Genomic DNA, 21,988 nt, shown 5'->3' with positions numbered 1-21,988 from the left:
TGCTTTTCATTCCCATATTTTTCTAACGCACCTTCTAGGGACGAACCTGCCTACATGTGACGCCATTCTCCTACGCTCTTTGGCAAGATTCCTTTTGTTGGCGCTGGAAATATATTCCTCTCTTCTTTCTTCCTGTCGGCAACAACGAGTCCAACCAGGGTTCCGCTCCGGATTTACCATCCTCGGAGCATGATTCGACTAGGCTTGTTCTGCATGTGCCCTTTTCGGCCGAGCAACTGCATGAGAAGACCTCAGCATCGCCTCCTTGCTAGCCCCGGCCCAGCACATCGCCACGGGAAATACTTCTCTTGACTCTTATTGCGTGCCCAAAAGACATGACCAGAGAACGTATTGAAGATTGAGCGGTTTGAATTTTACCCACCCTTCCCCCCCAAGAAAAACGGCCCCTCACCAAGGGGCAAACTACAGAACCGCCTCTCACATATAAGGGGTTACGGCTATAGTGAAGGGAGGAATGTGAAAGCCATGACGGCAGGGTAAGTCAAAAACACAAAACAAAAGTTAATCCATCGAACAGGGAAACCCGGAAGACTGACTGATCAGCAGATTAATCCTATGTAGCTGGTTCTGAGTCAAAGAGGTGCATGCATCATGACCGATGGGCCACGGATCTGAGTGAATGAGACCTGAATTGCCGGTTGAGAATCGCCGGCCGAGGCTCCTCGTTCACAAGGGATCAATGCACCTGCTTGAACCCTGACAAGCGCGCAATACTGAAGGACGACACTGAGGACTCGACTGCCTGTTGATCTCTGAAAACGCTGTATATTGCACCGATTCAATGCTGGCAGAGAGCATAGGACGGTGATATCACAGATGACAAACCTTAATTAACCCCAGGGCACTTAACCACAAGCGATCCAGCTATCTTGGACTCTTGGAAGCGCTGTTTCCGATGTTACCGAAGATCCGGGGGTTGAGTCAATCTTGGGGGGGTTTTTTTTTTCTTTTTTCTTTTTTCTTTAACTTTCTCCTTGCGCCTATTAGCAATTCCCGTGGGTATGAGACAAAATTCACAGCTACTGACCCAAAGTCCACCATATTGTCTCACGGGCATTCATTGTCCATTGTCCATTGTCTATAATAGGCAAGGGTGCAGAAGGGGGGGCAGGCTGAATAGAAAAGCTCGAGGCCTTAGGCTCCCCATCGTGCATGGACGACCGTAGATTGTGGATTCTCAGCCTATCAAGAACCTCCGGAAAATGCATCCGCTGAAGGTTTGGGGCGGGCAGGCCTTCCAGAACTTTGCAGTGGCGCCGACGTGTCATAGTTAGCGCATGAGTTTTCATCTCCGGTTTCCCCTAAACCAAAACACTCGCCGCTTATCAACGTTATTGATGGCACTATTACTAGCACTACAACAACCACAACAAAGAACCCATCTACTCCCACCTCCTTTCGACCCTGTATGACCCACCTTTCTTTCTCAGCTCGCCAGTGAGTCCTTGTTGTCCCTGAAGTCATGGCCCAACAAGGATCCGGCTCCACGACCGCCTACCGCCCTCTCGCCCCGAAGCCGACCCTCGTGCCTTCGAAACGGGGGGCTTCCGATCCTCCAGAGCCGCCAGGGCCTTCGAAACCGGGGAATGCCAAGAAGGCAGTCAAACGGTCCCCATCGTCCTGCGTGAAGTGTAGAGAGAAGCGCACCAGAGTAAATGCTCCCTTTCCCACCCCGGCTCGAATGTTATTTGTTGGTGCACGATGAGAGAGAGAAGATGAGAACTCCCCGTGAGGGGTTCCTCACTGCAGGCAAAAGCAACTCCCTCCTTCCCACCCCCAAATCCCAATTTCCCCCTGTCTTTCATTATCCTGTTAATCGTCTTCATCCCATTCCTTCTCTACTGTTCTAACCAGATCTTCCCCCGGATCCAACGGGGAACTCCACCTTCCAACAGTGTACTGCCTATGAATCCGGGGTCCCATGCACCATGTGCCGGATCCACCAGGTGGAATGCATCCTGCTCCCGCACAGCGACCGGCGCCGGAAGACCACCATGGAGTACATGCGGCAGCAGGCCAGCTACTACCGGGAGTTCCTCGAGCAGTTCATCCGGCTGGCGCGCGCCGACGACCCGGCGCTCATCTTCGCGGCCGTGGAGATCATCCAGGCCAATCATCCCGAGGATGTGACTCGCGCCCTCCTGGATGCCCTGCTCCCGGACGACCGGACGCCCATCCTGCCCGAGGATGAGGAATTGATCAAGCCGATTCGAGAGAGGGAGGCGCAGGCCGCCGCCGCCGCCGCCGCCGCCGCCGGTGGCAGCAGCAGCGGCAGCAAAAGTAAACATGGCGCGGAACCTGGCCTGGAATCAGTACCTGAATAGGATTGATGGGGGGGTAAATCTGGGAGGGAGGAGTAGGTGGAGGATGAGAGCTTCGCTTTCGTTCTAGTCCTCCTCTTTCGATCTCGCCCTACCCTTTGTGAGGGAACTGCCTACGATGGCACCATATACTACACTTGTGTCGCTGTATGCCCTTTCTTGCTGGAAGGGCTTGGGGAGGGGGGTCATCGCTGGAGAAATGGATAGAGGGTAGAACAATGGAGAAAGGAACGCGGAGGGAGCAAGAGATGAAGCAAGATGGAATAGCGGCGGAAACAGCCGACAGGCAGAATGCACGGAAAGTGGGACTGTGCCACGGAGAGGGAGCTACTACTTTACTTCTTTACTGAATGTTGAGGAGACGCGAGCGGGAAGTGGTGAGGGGGGTGTGTGTTGATTTTTTTGTGAGATCGGCTCAAACAGTTGCTTGCGCATAAACTGGACGGTTGAAATGCTGAGCTTCTCCATTCTGAGAGAAGTTGTCACTTGTCCATGTGGTGATTGTATTGTCTAGCCCGCATTCGATAGACTGTCTTGTGTATGTTATGTTCAGTGTATGCTGATGCTGCCTTTATGCTCTTCCGGGAAGAGACTCTCGTTTCTGCACCGTCGAAGCTTCGACTTGGACTAGATAACCAGACATATAAGCTGCACCTATACCTCTTCTCAAGAAATCCTATTCGAATGTATTTTTCAACTTAGGAGAGAGTTTGCAAGGCTGTGTGTGGTACATCGGATTTAACAGGAACACCAGAAGCGGTCTGAGAAGGAATAAAAAAGAAACCACACGAGGCATGGCGAGAGAACCAACGCTGGGAGATCAGAAAGGTTTACACAGCAGGATGTAACATTTTTGTTTTTCTTGCTTTCTCATCTCCTTTTGCCGTTTTTAGTTTGTTTTTTGTTTTCCTTGCCCCCTCCCCTTTTCACACTGCAGTCCCGACCCAGTCATACATCTTCTCATGGAGCAAGACAGTACCCCGGATATACCCGACGAGAGATGGCGCGTTCGAGAAACTGCCCTCCTCCCTCAAGTATTCGTACGTGGTGTCGTCGCTGAAGGCGAGATATCGCAGCTCTTTCCCGTAGCCCTCGCGCAGGGGACCTTCGGCGACGGACAGGAATTCCGAAGTGGGCGCCGAAAAGTCGTCTTTGATGTCGATGTAAAGGACTTGCAGTTTGGGGAGGGAGAGGGCGGACTTGATGGCTTCCTGCGGGTGGTGGGAGAGATGAAATCTTGTCAGTCTGTGCTTTCATGAAAGCTGTAGCTGGTGAGTATCGTCATGAAGGGGAGAATTGAGGGAGGGGGAAGAAGGAGGAGGAGGAGGAGTCAAAGGGCGAAGGGCAAGGGAGAAGAGCAAAACAAGAGAATTTTTCTCACCAGGTCGACCTTATCTTGTCGGATGCGAAGCTCTTCCAATTGCGGAAACCTCGATGCAATCAGGGTCAGCAACTTTGCGCAGGAGCAGGGTCGGTCCTCGTGGCACGGCAGGCTCAGACCCAGCACCTTCAAGGTGGCGCCATGCTGCGTCTCCAGCACCTCCAAGAGCGAGTCACAGACCACCAGCTGACTGGACGTTTGGCCGCGGATCGGGATGCCATGGAAAGCCTCCAGCCCACTGAAGGCGCGCAGGAATCCGTCGATCGAGTTGTCGAGGATATTGGTGGTGAGCCGCACAGGGCGGAAGTCCGCCTCGAGCCCGGCGTCCCAGAAGTTTCGGACGGTGGTGGCGAGCGAGTTTGGGTCGAGAAAGTCCAGGGTGACGGTGGTGAGTTTGGATGGTCGCAGCATGGCCCAGAAGTCGGCAGGCGTGACCCCTAGGGCAGCGAAGCCGCGCAGGTCTAGCAGGTGGAGTTGCGAGGCCAGATGTGTGGGCCAGCTCTCGAATAGGGTGCTGACGCTGATCCCGGAATTATTATCCGCCCAGATCGTGAGCTCCCGCAGGTTCGTCGCGCTCGCCACCGCCGCTCCCACCGATCTCATCACCTCCGCGTCGTCCACCTGCACGAGGGAAAGCACCGTCAGGCTCATCGAGAGCTTCATGTTCAGCGGGGGTCGGAAGAAGGGCTTGGGGGTGCAGTCGGTGCCCATGCGCAGCTGGAGAGTCCGGAGCATCGGCCGCAGGACGACATTCGAGACCAGGTACTGGGTTAGGGAGACCTGCATATCCCAACTGTGGGCGTGGGTCACCCGCATCGGTTATCGAAGAGTCCCTCAAGACATGTGGTGCAGCGTGCTCGCTTACACGAATTCCTCCAGGTTCGGCATACGGACTACGCAGCTGCATAGAAGACTGCTAAGCAACCGGGCTGCTGGGGAGAGGATTCTCTTCGGCGCTAGCCAGGAGTCGATCGAGGCATACGTCGAATACCAGGTCCCGGACACGATCACTCGCTTGATGAACCCCATCTTGTTGAATTCGGGGTGGGCAAGCGTGTCCAGCTTCATCAGGAGTTTGTCGTGGGCATCGATGTGCCCGGGGCTATGCAAGCGGACCGTGTGGTAGAGGTAAGGATTGACGAGATCATTGAGCTCTCGCGAGACACGAGCCAGGGCAGCCAGGTCCCCATAAGTCAACTACCACTCATCAGTACTCATCAGCTGTGCCGGGTGGGAAGCATCACTTAGGGCGAAGTAGCTCACGTCTGACCATAACTCATCCATAAACAGCCGGAATATGATTGCCATTGCAACGAAGATATTGTACAGATGGGGTTACGGAGGACAAAAGGTCTAGGACAACAACCTGTGCTGTGAATAGTATCAACATTCAACAAGACTTTTTACACAGTTTAACTACTCAGACTTCATCGTGATGTCATGAATCATCAGCTAAACCATACGCACTAGCACCTCCCCTATTCTGACAAATGAGTAATTGTTCATTCACATGTAACACAATGTATCTGCTCCACGTCCCTTGACCGGGAGATTCCCTGGATCCGGCTTCGAAACCTGAATGCAGCACCAAAATAACAGTATTCAAGGTTTTAAATTCAAACCAGAAGACATGCGTCCACCACTAGTTCTCACAAGGAGGGGAGTTCCAACACCCCAGGTGAGGTCATGTCGTAACCGAACAACCGAACAACCGAACCCACACAATAAGGCTCGTCCCGGAAATGATATCAGCGTAGCCTGGGATTGGTTCACCCAGACTTCCAACTCGAATGTTCACTTACACAACCATTGGGCCAGCTCCTTTCACAAACCCCACACTGTCTTCATTTGGATCTGGTACAAGTTGATGTAATCATTTATGTAAGGAATTAATGTGTACACAAAGACCGAACCCAGGAACTGTATGTGCACATCTAGTGTGCACCCCCTGAGCCCAACCACCCTCAACCCACAGCCCTAAACAAATGCTACAGAGCCACTCCCTATCCTTCCCAAACCCCGCCTCAACCCGATCGCCAAAGTCTGCGCCATACCAATTCCCCTCCTCGAAGAGCCCATACGTCCCCAGCATCGGATACGCCCGCGTATCCCAATCCCAGAGCCCCCGGGCCAACTCCACTGAAACTGACAGTGGTCAATGTCCTTGATGATGGCCTTGCGAATTGTCGAAGGACTGAGGGGTACTCTTCCAATGCCCGCGGTATGACAGTAGAACCCGAGGCCAGAGAAGCTACAGAAGGGATATCTGCCTTTGCGACCAACGATTTTTGTATATTGTACTCTACCTAAATCCACAGACAACAAGCATTATATGACATCGCAACGAGTACATACACAAGGCCATTTTTATCGTCATCATAATCGGAAATCAAGAAAAAGTTCCAAGGTGTAGTCGTGATGTTTTCTCTCCTTATCGGCCACCCGAGCATTAGGAGTCATACATGTTTCGCGGTGGTGCAATTTGCTGGCGCTGTATCGACCAACGATGCAAGTCACATCCACCACCAGAGCAAAGAGAGCCCTAGCGAAAGTCCGAGTCGACCCCGTTCTCCGCATACACCTGCAAGCTATACTTGGCGAAGTTGCTCTTCTTGCGCATCCGCTCCCCGTAGCGCGACAAAAGCGGTGGCACGATGCAGAACAGCGTCGCGACAACAGCCAGGATCGACATCCCGACGTTCGCGCCCAGCCTGTCGAACATGGCACTGCCGAACAGCGGAAAGGTGGCAGAAAGCAAAGACCGAACGATGGAGAGGGCGGCGAATCCGCTGGCGGCATAGCTGAGGTACGAGTCCGCCATGTACTGCGAGACGACGACTTCCATCTCGTTCAGGCCATAGCCGGTGAAGAAGAGAGCGACCACGGGGACTAACCAGTGGATGGCCGCGCCGACCGGGGGAATCGTCCAGGCGAACCACCACAGCGACAGGGCGAGGACGGGGGCGCCGATGTAGATGCCCGTCAACTTGTGCTCGGGCTTCACCTTCAGGCCCTCCTTCAGGCGTCGCTGTGTTATGCGGTAGTCGAGAATGCGGGTTGCGATGTTAGGGATGAACCCCAACCCGAGGGCGAGGAAGGGCAGGCTGGAGTCCTCCGTGCTGAAGCCAAAGGCCTCGAAGATGGGTGGAAGAGCCTCGGCGAATAGATAGATGAGGGCCACGCAGACAGAGAACACCATGGTCACGACGAAGACTATCGGCTCGGTGAAGAACAATCGTAACGGGCGAAAGAGTCCCACGTGCGCAAAGGTGCGAAGGTCCGGCATGAAGTCCGGGTTGAGGGCAAGCAGCGAGTCGTTCCCGGTCAACTTGCGCAACGCTTGGACTTCCCGGGCCAGGATCAATGACGGCCGGGACTCTTTGATGCACATGAGCATCGCTGCAAGAACACAGGTCACGATTGCTCCGATGTTGAAGACCCATCTCCTGTAATTTGTGGCGTAAGCAATCGGCGCCAGATGTAGAACTGGAATTCGAGCTAACATACCATCCGTATCGATAAGTGACATAGGAGCTCATGATGGGACCCGCACTGACCCCGAGACATGCCATGGCAACATAAAAGAGCATCACCCATATGCGATCCTGTGAATTGAACAAGTCCTCGATGCTCCCCGTAATGACTATGGTTGGAATGGCAGACAAGAATCCAGTGACCAAGCGTCCTATCACCAGAGCGCTGGCTGAGGGAACGGCGCCGATCAGAAGACAGAAGACACTATACAAGAGAGCACTCAAGACATAGAGCCGTTTCCGACCAAACGTTTCCGAGTATGGTGGGAAAATCACACCGCCTAGACCCTGACCCAGAAGGTATCTAAGACATGTCAATACAACGCCAGATGTGGAGAGCATCAAACCCACGTGGAAACGTATAAAAACAAAGTGAAGGTCTTTCCGGTGCCTAGCTCGAGCTGTGCGGCTTTTGCAGTTGCGGCCTGTAGACATGTTAGCTGACGGTCCCCCACACAGTCTCGATCATTGCAATGTATTGACTCACCCCTGAAGTACTCATCGCAGTCCTATAAACCTCCATTAGCAGACGCCACGGATTCGGCTAGATATGCTCACGTGAAGAACTCCAGAAGACCGATCACAGTTATGTCATAGGTCTTGCGTGCTGGATGCCAGTTGCGTGGATGCTTCCTGTTGGTCTTGCCCCATCGCAGGTGAGCTCCGTCTGGAGTCAGCTCCAACTCATGCTCCGCTGCAAGACGATCTAGGTCAGTATAATCTGCAAGCTTCAATTCACCCATCGTGAAATCATTGATAATTCTTGGTCATCACCCTGGTTTGCTAGGTTGATTTTAAACGCCCGGCACAAGAGCCCTAAACAAGGGATACATACCTCTTACACTGGGCCAAAGGGGTGGTCACTGGTGCCAGGCAGATCAACATTCACCTCTAATCGATAATCGCTAGGAGCCAGCTGCCTAAAAAGATCCGGAAAAGACATCAAAGTACAGGAGCGTAGCCGACGGACGGACAGCGACCATGCACCAAGTGCCCTGAGCTACTCGAAGTGTTAAAGTTGAGATGCCGGGCTGCCGGCTACCATTGGCTCAGGCACTAGCAGTTAGCTCCTTTGCATGTGCATCAAAACGAGACTGAGTCGTATACACGCCACGCGACTCACAATCTTGTGCTTGTACACATCAGCATCGTCGCGTCCACGAAGACAAGTGGGTCGCCTGATGATGGCTCGTGGTCACGAAGACCTGGCGCCGGCCGAAAGGGTCATAGCTTCAGCTTTTGTAAGACGGCGCTGGGATACGGGTACACTGGGCCTGGAATGTGAAAAAGCGAGGATCAAGTACCCGACAATTATAGTTTGCACGACAAAAGCAAGCTTCCAATGCATTCGATGTCGGGGTGATGTCGGAAAATAATTGGGCGTCAGGAAGAAATGATATCATGCTGCCCCTTGGGCGTTTCCCTTTCAGGTATGGGATCATAGCTGAGGATGTAACATGCGACCAGCCAGCGCGCACAACGTGATGGTTCAGCCCTTTGGCGCGCTTCAGCGGCCCCAGCCGGGATTTGTAATGCTGTTCGCAATCTCTGGATGGTTTGATCACCCTGAGACGAAGGGAGGATGATCCCCATTCTGACTCGTCATCACTTGGAGACGGCACCCCTATGGGATGAGGTATTAGCTAAAAGATTCATAACGCGTGGATAAAGGGCCGCATGGTTTAGAGAGCGCAGCGCATCCCAGAGAAGGGAAGTCGGACTGACGACGTACTGTAGATACAGCACACGTAAATGTCGGTGGTTGGGAGAGAGAGAATGAAGGCCTGAGGCAGCACATACACTATTTCCCAGCGGGCGGTCACCAAGGCGGCATCCGATTTATCCGTCCATGGAGCGCCATCGCTGTTTTAGTCGCTCATGCCGCTTTTGCATCGGCCATGCGTTTAATTCTTGAGCTCGATGGATGATTTCTGCCACCAAAGCATCTCGTTCTTCAGCCTCCGTGAAGTACTCCCCGTATAAAGTCACAGCAATTACACCATTGACCAGAGCCGGTTTGCAATTGATGTGATTCAAAGCAATGCCACAGATCTTCAAAACCATGGAGCGGACTTGGGATTCCGTCCTGCGATGTGCCGCCCGGTTTGCGTTCCTTGTATTGTCAACAATTTAGCAAGCGACTATGCGGTTGGTGATACGGGGTAGGCTCACTCAAGATGCGGACTCTCGGCAGTCAAGATCATTCTAGATAGCTCCAGGTGCTGACTGGCCGTTACTTGATCCTCAGAGCTATACCAGATGGTCGGAAAAATCTGGCCCTGCAGCTTTTCCGCTCGCTTTTCGAGGATAGGCACGAGTTCGCTTCGACACGCGTCCACCAGTTGCCGCTCACACCGCACAAGCCGCTCTACACGTGTCAGCTATGCTCGTTCCTCTGGGTTTTTCAGGTGACAGTGAGACAAACCCCATTTATCGATCGATCGGTCTTCCCAGAACCACTTCGTGACCTCGCTAGCGAGCATGATGAACTTATTTGCGACCGATGCTCTCCTCCAGTCCTGGGGCTGGAACTGCATGATCGGTGCACGTTGTCTTGTTAGCGCGTAGTATACCTCCTGTCTGATCGCGATCCAGTATGCTGCTGTTGCCAGCGACTGTTCAAGGCGATGTGACATCATGGACTCGATGATTGTTTGAGTAATAGCTAGAAAGTTGACTCGGCTCTGTGCGGCAGTTTCCGCAGGTCCGTCGTCGTCCATGTCTTCCTCCATCTCCTCATACTGGCGAAGGATGACTGCAGCGACCATAATATTCTCTTGATTGATTGGGTCCGATACGTCGGGAAACTTGACAAGGTCGGGTATACACCTCAGTGTGTATTCAACCGCGGTGGCATCTTCCATATCCGGGAGTAATTGTCCCTGGTACACAATTCCCCGCGGGGTTTTGTATCGGGGAAGGCGCACGAGATGCCGTGCCGACACAGCAAAAATAGCGTTTCGCACGGTCGAGCAGTGCCGTGCTCGCCGAGGGACTTCCAATCGAAAGTGCCTGAGATGATCGCAATGATCGAACTGCGCTATGTTAGGGGTTGACTCTCGATGCAAATGGAGCTCAACATACCCAGGGTGAAATCTCCTCAATGAAGTATCGAAGTAGACAAGCTTCTTGCAAGAATGCTTGGTGTGCGAAATAGCTTGGTGACTCCTCGCCATGCCTGCGTCTGAGTTCACTCGAAGGACTTGATACAAATGCTGATCCACGGGCTCCTTGGCGAACCTGGCCAGCCAGGGCCGAACGCGCGTCGGATGATCCCGTGCTTTCTTGCAAATGCCCTGAGCTTAAGCGTTGCAGCGTGGTATCCCCTTGCGTCGCGAGCAAATGCCCCTTGTCCACTTCACTTTGCCCAACCTGAGTTGTTGATTGTGAACGAGGAGAGCTCGACGATGACGAGCCAGTTTGTATCCATGCTCCTCCACTAGTCTCCGCCGGGGACGACAGAACCCCGTAATTCTCCACGTAAGCAACCTGAACGAGGTGGCGTGTCGGCTCCTCCAGCCCATCAGAGGTCTGCTGCTGGCTCAAGAGTGACTTCCACCGCTTGGGCTCACTGCTCACCCAAGCCTGGTTTCCTGAGAAGCTGGCGTCCAAGCCTGCCGTAGATCCCTGGCGGAACGGCGACTTGCGTTGGACCGGCTGGCAGGTCCAGCCTTTTTTTTGCATCGCGTACAAACTGGACGTAGCCTATCACCTAAAGCCTCGCACAAGATCAGAGTTAGTGTAAAAAGGTCTGAGAAAGATATGTTAGCCTGTGAATCACTCACAGCGCACGTGCTTTTCTGGATGGTTGATTCAATCGCTAGATTAGCAAGAGCGCCTGGGTGAACCGATGTGGAGGTCAAGGCATACCTCGACAGTTGGAGCATGGGGTCTGACCATTAGATGCCGTGGCTGTGGCTGACATCATATTGGTAGGTGGATGTGATGAAGTTTTTCTTTTTGGTTTGTTGTGGAACTGAGTCGACGGCGGCGGTTGCTCTTCGCAGTCAAAATGGGAAAGCGGGGAGCTTGACCCCGCACTCCATTTTTCCCCACATCCAGGAAAAAAACACTCCGATCGTTGCTTTGGAGGTCACACTTGGGAGTCTTTTCATGACATCTTTGATGATGCACTTGGAGTACACTCTAAAGTGGCATTACTCAATGTTCATTGCTCAATCGAGAATAAAGCAGTATAGGAATAAAGGTAGTATCGTGGTGTGTGCTACGCCTGTCAACAAGAGGGAAATGATCTCTCTTCATCCGAGCTTTTTCTTAGACCAGTGTCTAGATGACCGAGCACATCTTTGCTTCTGAAGACCGAGCCCTGCAGGTTGATACTCTTGTTAGTAATGTCGCTTGTGCGCCGGCGCCGCGACGAAGAATATATTGCCCGCTTGGGCAAGTAGCGGCGGGGTCACTTCCGGGGACACGGCGGGCTCAGCATTACCCGATACGGTAGGTGCCGGCGCTCTCAAGGGCTTGGTTATCTTAGGTTATCTTACAGTATTCCGACTCATGCTTCAAGGGTACTTGATCAAGGGTATAAAGAGAGCGAAGACTTCTCATGAGATTCGTATCATGCTTCTCCTCTATTATTCACACTCTCTCTAACAGCTTCCATCCTACGAAATCTTCCCAACATGACCCGAACACTGAACCCTCTCAAGATTGCAGTGGTCGGCCTTGGTCGCATGGTATGACTTGATTCTATCACCCGAAAGATACGACTGCTCACACCAGCCCAGGGCAAACGCCATGTTCACACACTGCTGTATCGCGTCCCCCACGCCCAGGTGGTAGGGGTATGCAGCTCCGACGGGAGCGAGGTCAAGTGGGCCCGGAACAACCAAGAATACACCGACTTCGGCATCACCGTCTACGACAACTACGACCAGATGCTGAATCACCCGGGCTTACAAGCAGTCTGGATCTCCAGCAGCACGGACGTCCACGCCAGTCAATCTCTGGCGGCGATCGCGAAGGACCTGCACGTCCTCTGCGAAAAGCCGCTCAGCACCGATCTTGCGGAGGTACAACATCTCCCCCCACCTACCCCTTCCCTTCACACGTCCCTTGACTAACCAGAATACCGCAATCAGGCGCAATCCGTCGTCGACGCCGCCCGAGCCAAGCCCTCGTTGAAGGTGATGGCGGGCTTCTCCCGCCGGTTCGACGCCTCCTACCGCGACGCCAGCGCCAAGATCTACGAGCAGGGCGCCATCGGGACCCCGTTCCTGGTCCGTTCCAACACGTGCGACCTCCGCGACGAGACGGGGTTCTTCGTGCGGTACGCGGCCCGCAACGGCGGCATTTTTGTCGACTGCGCCATCCATGACATCGACCTCTCCCTCTGGTTCCTAGGGAACCCGACCCCGAAGGCGTGCTGGGCAGCCGGCACTCTGCAGCATCACCCCGAGCTCCGCGAGCTGTCCGATGTAGACAACGCGGTCGGGGTGGTGGAGTTCTGGGGCGGCAAGATTGCCTACTTCTACTGCTCGCGGACGCAGGCCCACGGCCACGACGTCTGCACGGAGATCACGGGCACGGAGGGCAAGCTGATGGTCAACGTGGTGCCGCGGCAGAATAACGTGGTGCTGGCGGATAAGCTGGGCATGCGCCACGAGGTGCAGCCGGAGTACTGGGAACGGTTCGAGCATGCGTTCGCGCTGGAGGCGAAGGAGTTTATTGCGGCCGTGCGCGAGGATCGCGAGGTGCCGCTGCCGCTGGAGGCGGGCATGAAGGTCATGCTGATCGGGCAGGCGCTGCAGCATGCTTTGTTGTCTGGGGAGGTGGTGCGATTTGATGAGAGTGGGGAGCGGTTGAACTAGCCTGGGGACTTGGAGCGGTTTTCTGTAGAGAAGATGTGGCATGGTTCTGCAATATAACTTTTGACTTGTTCCTCAATGACTGGCCTGTTCTGCGGGGCGCGTTCCAGTCTGATTCTTAAGCTACCTGATCCTCCTCGTATTAATTGGTTGTCTTATAGACCAGCATGATCAGAGCCTGAGTATCAACACGGCACCACTACATAAGCAGTCTTGTTTTGTTGAGCTGTGCGAGATGTCATCAGAGCGAGTCGTTGCCTGAGGCAGGAAACCAGACGGTGACAGATCGGTGTTTGCTGGGCTGAGACCGCGGCATCTCGGGGAATGCTTTGCAACGATAAATTGTGGTGCTATCGGCTGTATTTCCGGGCACCCACTCACACTTACCACGCACCGTCACACGGCGAGTTGGCTATACCCAGTACTAGCTATAAAGCATAAGCATACCCCACCTACTCAGTACCATAAAACCAACCTCCGCCTCACACCATCTTGCCATCACCCACCACCACCCCCACCACTCAGCAAAATGTCCACCACAAAACTAGCCCAAGCCTTCCCCTGGCTCCAGTCCCCAATCATCATCAACGCCCCAATGAGCGGCTTCGCCACAAGCTCGCTCGCGATCGCCGTCACCCGCGCCGGAGGCCTAGGATACATCGGGTTCCTGTCCTCCCTCCCAGAACTAGAAACACACCTACAGAACGCGAGACAAAGTCTACCTCCTCCGCCTGATACAGACATCCTGTCTCATCCCGACGCCCCCTCCCGGTCCCATGGATCGATCCCCGCGTGGAGTTCGTGGCGATCGACTTCCTGCAACCAGTCGAGGAACTCATCGCGCAGCTGCACGACTTCTGCGCCCCGGTCACGCACGCATACTTCACCTCGTACGTCCACGACGATGATTTCCGCGTCCTCAAGGACAAGAACGTCCCGCTGTTCTGCAACTTCCTGGATGCAGTGGATGCAATCTGTCCGGCGCTGCAGCGCGTGAGTCTGCAGACTGGCGGCAAGGTGCGCATCTTTTCCCTCCCGTGGCTGACAGCTTTCCTGAAGCAAACGCTCACGCGAACACAGTACTACGGCGTCCACCTGGGCCCCGTCAAAGTGCCGCTCGAGGAGTCCTTCCCGCGGTACGAGGACCAAGGGTACAACTTCTACTATAACCAGGAGGATTACCTCCGGGAGGTGCAGGGCCGGCGCAGGAGCTGGTCGTACAACATTATCCGGCCGAATGCGATTAATGGTTATGCTCCGCATGGTGAGGGGTTTCCACATACAGATTCACTGTGGCAGAGGAAGAAGGAAGCGGCCGGTGGCTAATGAAGCATACAGCGAACGGCATGTCCGAGGCCCTCACCGTCGCGATCTACATGCTGATCTGCCGCGAGCTCGGTCAGCCGGCCACCTTTCCGGGCAACGAGTACTTCTGGAACTCGATCGACGATAACTCCTACGCCCCGAGTCTGGCGGACCTCACCGTGTGGGCGTCGACGCACGACCACTGCAAGGATGAGGTGTTTAATCATGTCAACGGCGATATGTTTGTCTGGAAGCACATGTGGCAGGATGTGGCTGCGTATTTCGGCGTGGAGGTGCGTTTGCCCTTCATTGCGAAAAAGAAATGCTGTGCGGAAAAATTGACAGTTCTGCAGGCACCGGCGCCGAACTTCGAAAAAGCGTCAGGGCAGGCCAGAACCCTCAGTAACGAGATTGACATGGTGGAATGGGCGAAAGACAAACAAGAGGTCTGGGAGCGGGTCGTGCAGAAGTATGGAGGCAAGGTGGAGGCTTTCGGCTGGGGCACCTGGGGTTTCTTCAACTGGGCGACCGGGAAATCCTGGTTGACCATCTCTTCCATCCACAAGGCGAGAAAGATGGGCTGGACGCGACACGATAAGACGTTCGATACCTGGATTGAGACGTTCCGGTCATTCGAGAATGCCGGAGTTCTACCTCCGCATAGGGCTTTGACCGGAGGAACGAATCGGGCATAGTGGTCTGAGCCCAGTGATAGCTGGGAAAAATGATTCAAGACGGTAGCTCCATCCTGGGGAGGGTGCTATCTTTGTTGATCGTGTAATGTTCAACATTCAAATGCCATGTGTTGGCGCTCTTTTCTCAAAGTCTGGTAACATTCCTTGTGGTGGTGCGGGGAGTGAGTAGAAGAACAACGAAGCGCCCCCCTGACTATCAATAGGCCAATTGAGGGCGTGACTTCGCTCAAGGGCAACTAAATGCAATCGAGCACCGTCAAGGAAGTAAAAGAGGTGTCTATAAGGACTTCAAGGTATTTTCGCATAACTCCAGCCACCTCCAAAAAGTCACGCCAAGTATAATCAGCCAGCGGCAAGAATGGCACCAAGATCTTCAGGGAGATAGCCCTGATCCGCCCTCACATTCCACGACCCACGCCTTCCCGGATCATCAAACCTCTTCATCCTGGTCCATACAGCACGAATGAGGATATATACTACACGCCAATCCCACCGCGTGGTTGCCTTTCAGCCAACTGTCAAAGACCATTACGCCCATCACCCTCTCTCCTGAGTACTGCATCACCCCAACCACCAACATGTTCTTCCCCCCCAAGCACATCCTCCCCCTCCTCACCACGCTCACCACGTTCACAACCCTAACCACCGCCTCCCCCGACCAAAAGCCCGCCTACCGAATCACCTCGCCCGCGGCCTCGGCGATCCTGACCCCCAACACCCCCAGCGTGATCTCGTGGTCCACCACGCAACGCAGCTCGGCCAAACTCTCCATCCACCTCGAAACCACCACCAACCACACAAACCTCTACACCATCGCCACCAACATCACCAACTCGGGATCCATCTCCTGGTCCCCGCCCGCCCGCATCCCGCCGGGCGAGGAGTACATCATCGTCCTCGACCCGACCACTTCCCCCGACAACGATACCAACACCACCAACACCACTTCTACATCAAACACTACCCAAGAAGCAAAACCAACCTACAAATCCCCGGCCTTCACCATCACCGCCCCCGACCCCTCATCCAAGAATTCCACCACCACCACCTCAGAAACAACAACCTACTACCCGACCGAAAACCAAGCCATCGCCCGCGGCAAAACCACCATCGTGACGTGGCCCGTCGCGCAGGACCAAAAGTCCGGTCACGTTAGCATCTACCTCATGGAGGGGAGGGAGGCGGAGTCCACCACCGCCAAGAATGTCTCGACGGTGGCGACGCACGTGGCCAACTCGGGGAGTCTGGCGTGCGTGCTGCCGGGGAATCTTACACTGGCGGAAGATTATCGGTTTGCGGTGGTTGGGGTGGACGGTGGGGAGGAGGTGAAGTATTCGGCCATGTTTCGGGTGGTTGATGGGGATGAGGGAGAGGAAGATGGAGATGATGATGGGAGGGATGAGGTGGAGGATGTGCAGGAGAAGAATGAGGAGGAGGAGGGGGGTGAAGCTCATGCTGCGGAGACGAGTGCTACGCCTACGGAGAGTGGGTTGGCCAGTAGTTCGACGGGGGCGTTGCAGTCGGATTCGACGTGGATTGCGACTGCAGGGGCAGCGAGGCTCTTGACTGGTGGCGGGTGGGTTGGGTTTGGGATGGTGGTGGCTGCGTTGCTGGTGTAGGGTTTGGCTGCAGGGAGGACCTTGCATCTTTCGTCGATGTATTGATTAGCGTAGATTATTTAGCCATTGGATTATGATAGTAATATTTCCTGAAGCGTTAAATGTGGTTGAAAATGCCTAATTTCCGACCAACGTTCTCACCGTGCTCAGCTTTAGTGGAGTGTAGTCATCCGGCACTATTTGCTGCTATCTTCAGTTCATCCTGCCAATAGTAACCCCGCGATATCTGAATCCAAAAGACAGCAATCAGATTCGTGGACTTCAGCACCGAGAGCCGTCACAATCACTTGACGGTCTAGTTCCCAGCCCCGCTTGAGGTGCGATACGATGGCTAGGCCTCAATCGAGATTCTGTCAAGCAGACCATGGGGTCCGAGGCTAGGCCTTTGTCCTAACCAAATGCGCCAGATCCGGGTAAATCCGCTGCAATAGGTCATCTCACTACTTCACCACAATCTCAAATTGTTCCACGAGAGACCATTGCATGCCAAGAGCCAGGATAACAAAGAGAAGAGGCGATATGGTGATCTTAGCCCCTAAGACAGCATGGCAGGCACGCAGAACACGACCTATGACTCCACCCACTAGCAAGAAAGTCTCCCAGAACGACTGGCGAGGTGAAAGGCAGGATGCTCCACCCTCGCTTCTCTCTGCTCAAAGCAGGTACTACAGGCGCTAGCCCCACGCTCAGATTACTTTCTCTCAGGTGGGACGCGGGGTTCGTATTGGTCGCGATCATTGACCCCGGGGGTACCAGACATCACCTAAACCTAATCGCAGAGCCTTATCAAAACTTAGCTCAGGAGTATCTTGGGGCTTGATTCGACAGACCCATCGTGCCGGGTATCCAAACGACCCATGTGGCGATCCCGGCAGGTGTAGTAGCCAAGTTTACGAGGCGGCGCACCCAACACGCCGGGCAGCTGAGCGGCTATAGTATCCGCTATCACGGCCATGATTTACGAGAACTTCATTCCCCTTCTCGAGTCGGTCCTTCTCAGTTCGTGAATCTCATCTAGATCTTCCTCAAGCATTCAGTCGTGAGATCAGAGATCGTATCCTTGCAAGACGAAGGACGAGGTCTAGACCTCAACATCTTGTCTATAAAATGGCCGGTTTATCCTAGACAACCCTATCCCTCAATTCCCTCATCATCAGTATCAGACAATCACAGAGCAATACAGAAAACTTCACAATCAATTTTGGACCACCCCTCCTCAAATCAACATGCAGTTGAAGAACGTCCTCGCCGTCTTTGCCGCCTCGCGGAGTGGATTTCCGAGTTCCGGTGACCCCTCAGTGGGGAAAACGGCCTGGAACAATCTTCTTCTATTCATCCTATTGTTCCTGTTCAATAGGAATTTGTTCATTTATTTACTTTCATGTGTTTTTCATATGATCGCGGAAAGCCTCGGAAAATCAATATGGCTATTCAGCTATAAATAAGAGGTCAATTCCTTTTGTTCTTTTAGTTAGTTGAGCAAGCAGTTTCAGTTCAGTTTCAGTTTACTTCATTCAATTTATTCAGTTCAATCAGTTTAATCAGTTACTTATTCAAGAAATTGATTTTATCTATCTTTTACTTTACTTTTACTTTCACTTTACCTCTTACTTAAATTTTGTATGGAATCCCATATAAAGTTTGAGTGAAAAGTAAGGTTTTATTAAAGTGGAAGTGAAGGTATTCAGAATTCTTCTTAAACCGTTTGGAAAAGTCTTCTACAGAGATCTTTATAATTATTTAAAAAATCCGATTTTTTTTATTTAAAAAAGTATAGATTATATACTTACATACAAATTAGTGATTTATCTAAAAAAATAAATTAAAATCTAAAGTTTTAATTAATTATTTAATAAGCTACTAAGCTTCTAATATTTAGAAGATTTGAATACCTAATCTTAAAAGAATAATTTCTATCTAAGATATTATTTTTAATAAAAATTTCAACTATAAATAATATACCGAATTAGTAAATCTATTAATATATTAATAAACAACTGAATTAGTTAATTCTATTCAGTTAAAACAATCAGATATTCTAATTTCTAAAAAATCTGTATTAGAATCTAATTTAAATAAGAAACTTCTGGATTTAGAAATATTAAAATAAATATCCAAATCGGAACTATACTAATTAGATAACTAATTAGAACCACTATCTAATCAGTTAGTTTTAAATAATATTATTTTTAATAATATATTATTAATTTTATTAGATTTACCGTCTTCTTTACCGCCTCAGACCATAGTTCTTATCAATAATTTAATAAAGAATATTAATAAATTAATTAATAAAACAGAGTATTTAGATGTTGAACCAATCAGAAGTCTAAAATAAAACTAATTATTATTATTTAACTAAAATTCTAAAAGGACTAGACTCGCTTTTTAAATAATTTAAATAATAGTTATTATATTAATAAGAATAAAATATCTTATATTAATCAAAAATACTTTCTATTTTTATCTACTAACTGGAAAGAAATAAAAAATTATATATATAATAATTAGTTTATTCAGATATCTAAAACTGAGATTAACTAGTTGGAGGCTTTAGAAATATAGACCGTCTATTTAATTAATATAATTAATAGAACCGAAGTATTACTATTAAAATAGATTTAATTATATAAATTTAATAAAATTAATTATCTAATCAGATTTAAAATTTAAATATATATTTAAAATAATCTATAGATATCTGATTAATTAGAAACATATATTAGTATACTTACAGCTAGATTTATAAGAATTCTTTTAATTCTAATTATTATATTTAATTTTAAAACTAACTAATTAAATGTTGTTACCGCTTTTCTTAATAGTCCTATTAAAAAAAAATCTATATAAATTTAATTCCCGGATTAGAAAACAAATAAACAGTCTTTTTATTATAAAAAGTCTTATATAAATTAAGACGTTTATTATTTCTTTAGTAAAATATCCTAAAACAAAGATTAATAGTCCTAGGGCTTAAACCTATTTAGAAAGATTAATATATATTTATTAATAAATTTATTATTTTAATAATTTTTATAAATAATATGATTTATAGATTCTATAGATTAAATCAGAAGAAATTTAATAAATTTAAGCAAGAATTAATAATATTATTTAAAATAAAAAACCTTAATAAAGCCCATTTATTTCTGAATATTTAAATTTTAAATAATCGCTAAAATTAGAAATTATAGATCAAACAATTAATTTATATTAACAAAATTGTTAATAAATTTAATTTAGGATTTTAAAAAAGCCTTAAATTTTTATTTTTATATAAAAAATTAATTCAGAATCTATTCTATTAAACTATAGTTAATTAAATTTATAAATTTTAATAAAAAGTAGAATCAGTTCTATATCCTACAGTCTGAATTAGGCCTGATATAACCAAATCTTACCAGTTAGTTTTAGAATATCTAACTAATCTAAATTTTAAATATTTTAGAATTGTGAATCATCTTATTTTCTATTTAAAAAAATAAAGAATTTAATTATTAAATTTAATTCTAATTCTATATTCTTTTATATAGCCAGTAACGCTAGTTTCGCTGATTATTTAGATTATATTAGTTTAATAAAATATATTATTTATTTATTTAATAAATCTATTAATTAATTAAATAAGAAATAATATTATATAATTTTCTTAACTATTAAAGCCGAATTATTAGTCCAACTGCTGCAGCTAAGCAGTTTTTTTAATAGAGATAATTTTTTAAATAAATAAAATTTAATTCTAGCTATTACTTCTTTATATTATATAATAATTATTAAATAGTAGAAATCTTAATTAATTCCATCTTTTTCTTTCAAACTAGCTTAAAATATATTAATATAGCTAATTACTGGCTCAGACAGAAAGTCCTTAATAAATCTATTAATATTTAATAAATTCTAACTAATAAAATAAAAATAAATAGTCTGACTAAGCAACTTCAGAATCAGAAATATACTAAATTTATTAAACAGCTTAATATAATTATTTATTAATTTATTGATATTGATCAGATTATTATTATTTTTTATTTTTTTCTATTTTAGTATTTTATTTACTTCAGTTTTATTAATCTTTCAAATCTTATTTAAACTGCGGGGGTGTATTAACTATATAGCTAATTAGTAGTCTCAGGCTCGCTAGTTTGCTATTTTAGGCTTTTTAGTTTGCTGTCTTAGATTAGCCAGTTCGCGGAGTGGATTTCCGAGTTCCGGTGATTTTTTAGTAGAAAAAACAGTCTGAAATAATCTTCTTCTATTTATTTTATTATTTCTGTTTAATAGGAATTTATTTATTTGTTTACTTTTATGTGTTTTTCATATGATTGCGGAAAGCCTCGGAAAATCAATATGGCTATTCAGCTATAAATAAAAGGTCGATTCCTATTGTTTTTTTAGTTAGTTGAGCAAGCAGTTTCAGTTTTTTTATTTAATCAGTTTAATCAGTTACTTATTCAAGAAATTGATTTTATCTATCTTTTACTTTACTTTTACTTTCACTTTACCCCTTACTTAAATTTTGTATGGAATCCCATATAAAGTTTGAGTGAAAAGTAAGGTTTTATTAAAGTGGAAGTGAAGCTATTCAGAATTCTTCTTATCTGTTTATATAAAACTTTTTTATATAGATATTAAGCTAATATTAGTTTAATATATAGTGTACAGAACCTCAGATATTAACTAATATTTAAAGCTAAGTTTTATATTAGAATCTTAATTTTATAATAAAAGTTTTTTTATCTTTTTTCTATAGTATAAAGGATAAAGAGGTCAGTTAGATATAGAATAATAGCAGTCTATTGATTTTAAAACTAATTCTTACTATTCTAAAGATTTAATAAGATTCTAAAAATTAAATACTGAAGAAGATCTGAGTTATTGATATTATAACTATTATATAAAAAATATATAAATAGATTATTAATAATTTATTATAATTATAAGAATTATTTATAATAATTAGACTTTTTTATATATATAATTATTTTAATAATATAATAGCGGTGTAGTACTGCTGCTTCGGTATAAAAACTAATTATTTTTAAAAATATAATAATAAATAATAAAAAATTATAAATTAGTTCTATTAAAAAATATATATTCTAAATAATATTATTTTATTTTAGAAATACTGTAGTTTTTTAATAATAATATTAATAATATAAATATATTTTTATATATTTTTTAATTTTTTTAATATTATTAGTATTATTTATGTTATATTAAAAAGCTTATAATTTTTTATTATTTTTATATTTATTTATTTATTTTAATATATATATATATAA

General features: G+C 47.8%; 7 protein-coding genes across 7 annotated transcripts; 4 read left to right on the top strand and 3 right to left on the bottom strand.

Moving 5' to 3' along the window:
• Positions 1-1,335: 1,335 nt before the first annotated feature.
• On the top strand, positions 1,336-2,796 carry ASPACDRAFT_1891459 (Zn(II)2Cys6 transcription factor domain-containing protein). Its single transcript, XM_020198624.1, has 2 exons — positions 1,336-1,672; positions 1,917-2,796. The coding sequence occupies exons 1-2, from the start codon at positions 1,484-1,486 to the stop codon at positions 2,343-2,345; spliced, it is 618 nt and encodes a 205-aa protein (XP_020051916.1). The 5' UTR covers positions 1,336-1,483; the 3' UTR covers positions 2,346-2,796.
• A 472-nt stretch (positions 2,797-3,268) lies between these two features.
• On the bottom strand, positions 3,269-5,031 carry ASPACDRAFT_64075 (uncharacterized protein; the record flags this gene model as incomplete). The annotated part of the gene is made up of 4 exons (XM_020203959.1): positions 3,269-3,553; positions 3,724-4,516; positions 4,589-4,920; positions 4,987-5,031. The coding sequence occupies 4 exons, from the start codon at positions 5,029-5,031 to the stop codon at positions 3,269-3,271; spliced, it is 1,455 nt and encodes a 484-aa protein (XP_020051915.1).
• A 1,234-nt stretch (positions 5,032-6,265) lies between these two features.
• Positions 6,266-7,999, bottom strand: ASPACDRAFT_35770 (uncharacterized protein; the record flags this gene model as incomplete). The annotated part of the gene is made up of 5 exons (XM_020200153.1): positions 6,266-7,169; positions 7,231-7,560; positions 7,608-7,657; positions 7,744-7,765; positions 7,815-7,999. The coding sequence occupies 5 exons, from the start codon at positions 7,997-7,999 to the stop codon at positions 6,266-6,268; spliced, it is 1,491 nt and encodes a 496-aa protein (XP_020051914.1).
• A 1,096-nt stretch (positions 8,000-9,095) lies between these two features.
• Positions 9,096-10,940, bottom strand: ASPACDRAFT_47461 (uncharacterized protein; the record flags this gene model as incomplete). Its single annotated transcript, XM_020201963.1, has 4 exons — positions 9,096-9,369; positions 9,429-9,624; positions 9,682-10,291; positions 10,341-10,940. The coding sequence occupies 4 exons, from the start codon at positions 10,938-10,940 to the stop codon at positions 9,096-9,098; spliced, it is 1,680 nt and encodes a 559-aa protein (XP_020051913.1).
• A 916-nt stretch (positions 10,941-11,856) lies between these two features.
• ASPACDRAFT_1875687 (Gfo/Idh/MocA family protein) lies at positions 11,857-13,127 on the top strand. The gene is made up of 3 exons (XM_020198063.1): positions 11,857-11,953; positions 12,005-12,289; positions 12,359-13,127. Exons 1-3 carry the CDS (start codon positions 11,900-11,902, stop codon positions 13,085-13,087), a joined length of 1,068 nt encoding a protein of 355 aa, XP_020051912.1. The 5' UTR covers positions 11,857-11,899; the 3' UTR covers positions 13,088-13,127.
• Positions 13,128-13,613: 486 nt separating this feature from the next.
• ASPACDRAFT_1883260 (uncharacterized protein) lies at positions 13,614-15,278 on the top strand (the record flags this gene model as incomplete). The annotated part of the gene is made up of 5 exons (XM_020198323.1): positions 13,614-13,747; positions 13,825-14,101; positions 14,165-14,348; positions 14,423-14,682; positions 14,743-15,278. 5 exons carry the CDS (start codon positions 13,614-13,616, stop codon positions 15,082-15,084), a joined length of 1,197 nt encoding a protein of 398 aa, XP_020051911.1. The 3' UTR covers positions 15,085-15,278.
• A 128-nt stretch (positions 15,279-15,406) lies between these two features.
• ASPACDRAFT_126370 (uncharacterized protein) lies at positions 15,407-16,721 on the top strand. The gene has a single exon (XM_020196919.1). It carries the CDS (start codon positions 15,663-15,665, stop codon positions 16,701-16,703), a length of 1,041 nt encoding a protein of 346 aa, XP_020051910.1. The 5' UTR covers positions 15,407-15,662; the 3' UTR covers positions 16,704-16,721.
• Positions 16,722-21,988: the final 5,267 nt, after the last annotated feature.

This window comes from Aspergillus aculeatus (assembly GCF_001890905.1).
Source record: "Aspergillus aculeatus ATCC 16872 unplaced genomic scaffold ASPACscaffold_19, whole genome shotgun sequence".
In the NCBI taxonomy this organism is placed as follows: Eukaryota; Fungi; Ascomycota; class Eurotiomycetes; order Eurotiales; family Aspergillaceae; genus Aspergillus; species Aspergillus aculeatus.
This window is presented reverse-complemented; position numbering and strand designations above follow the sequence as displayed.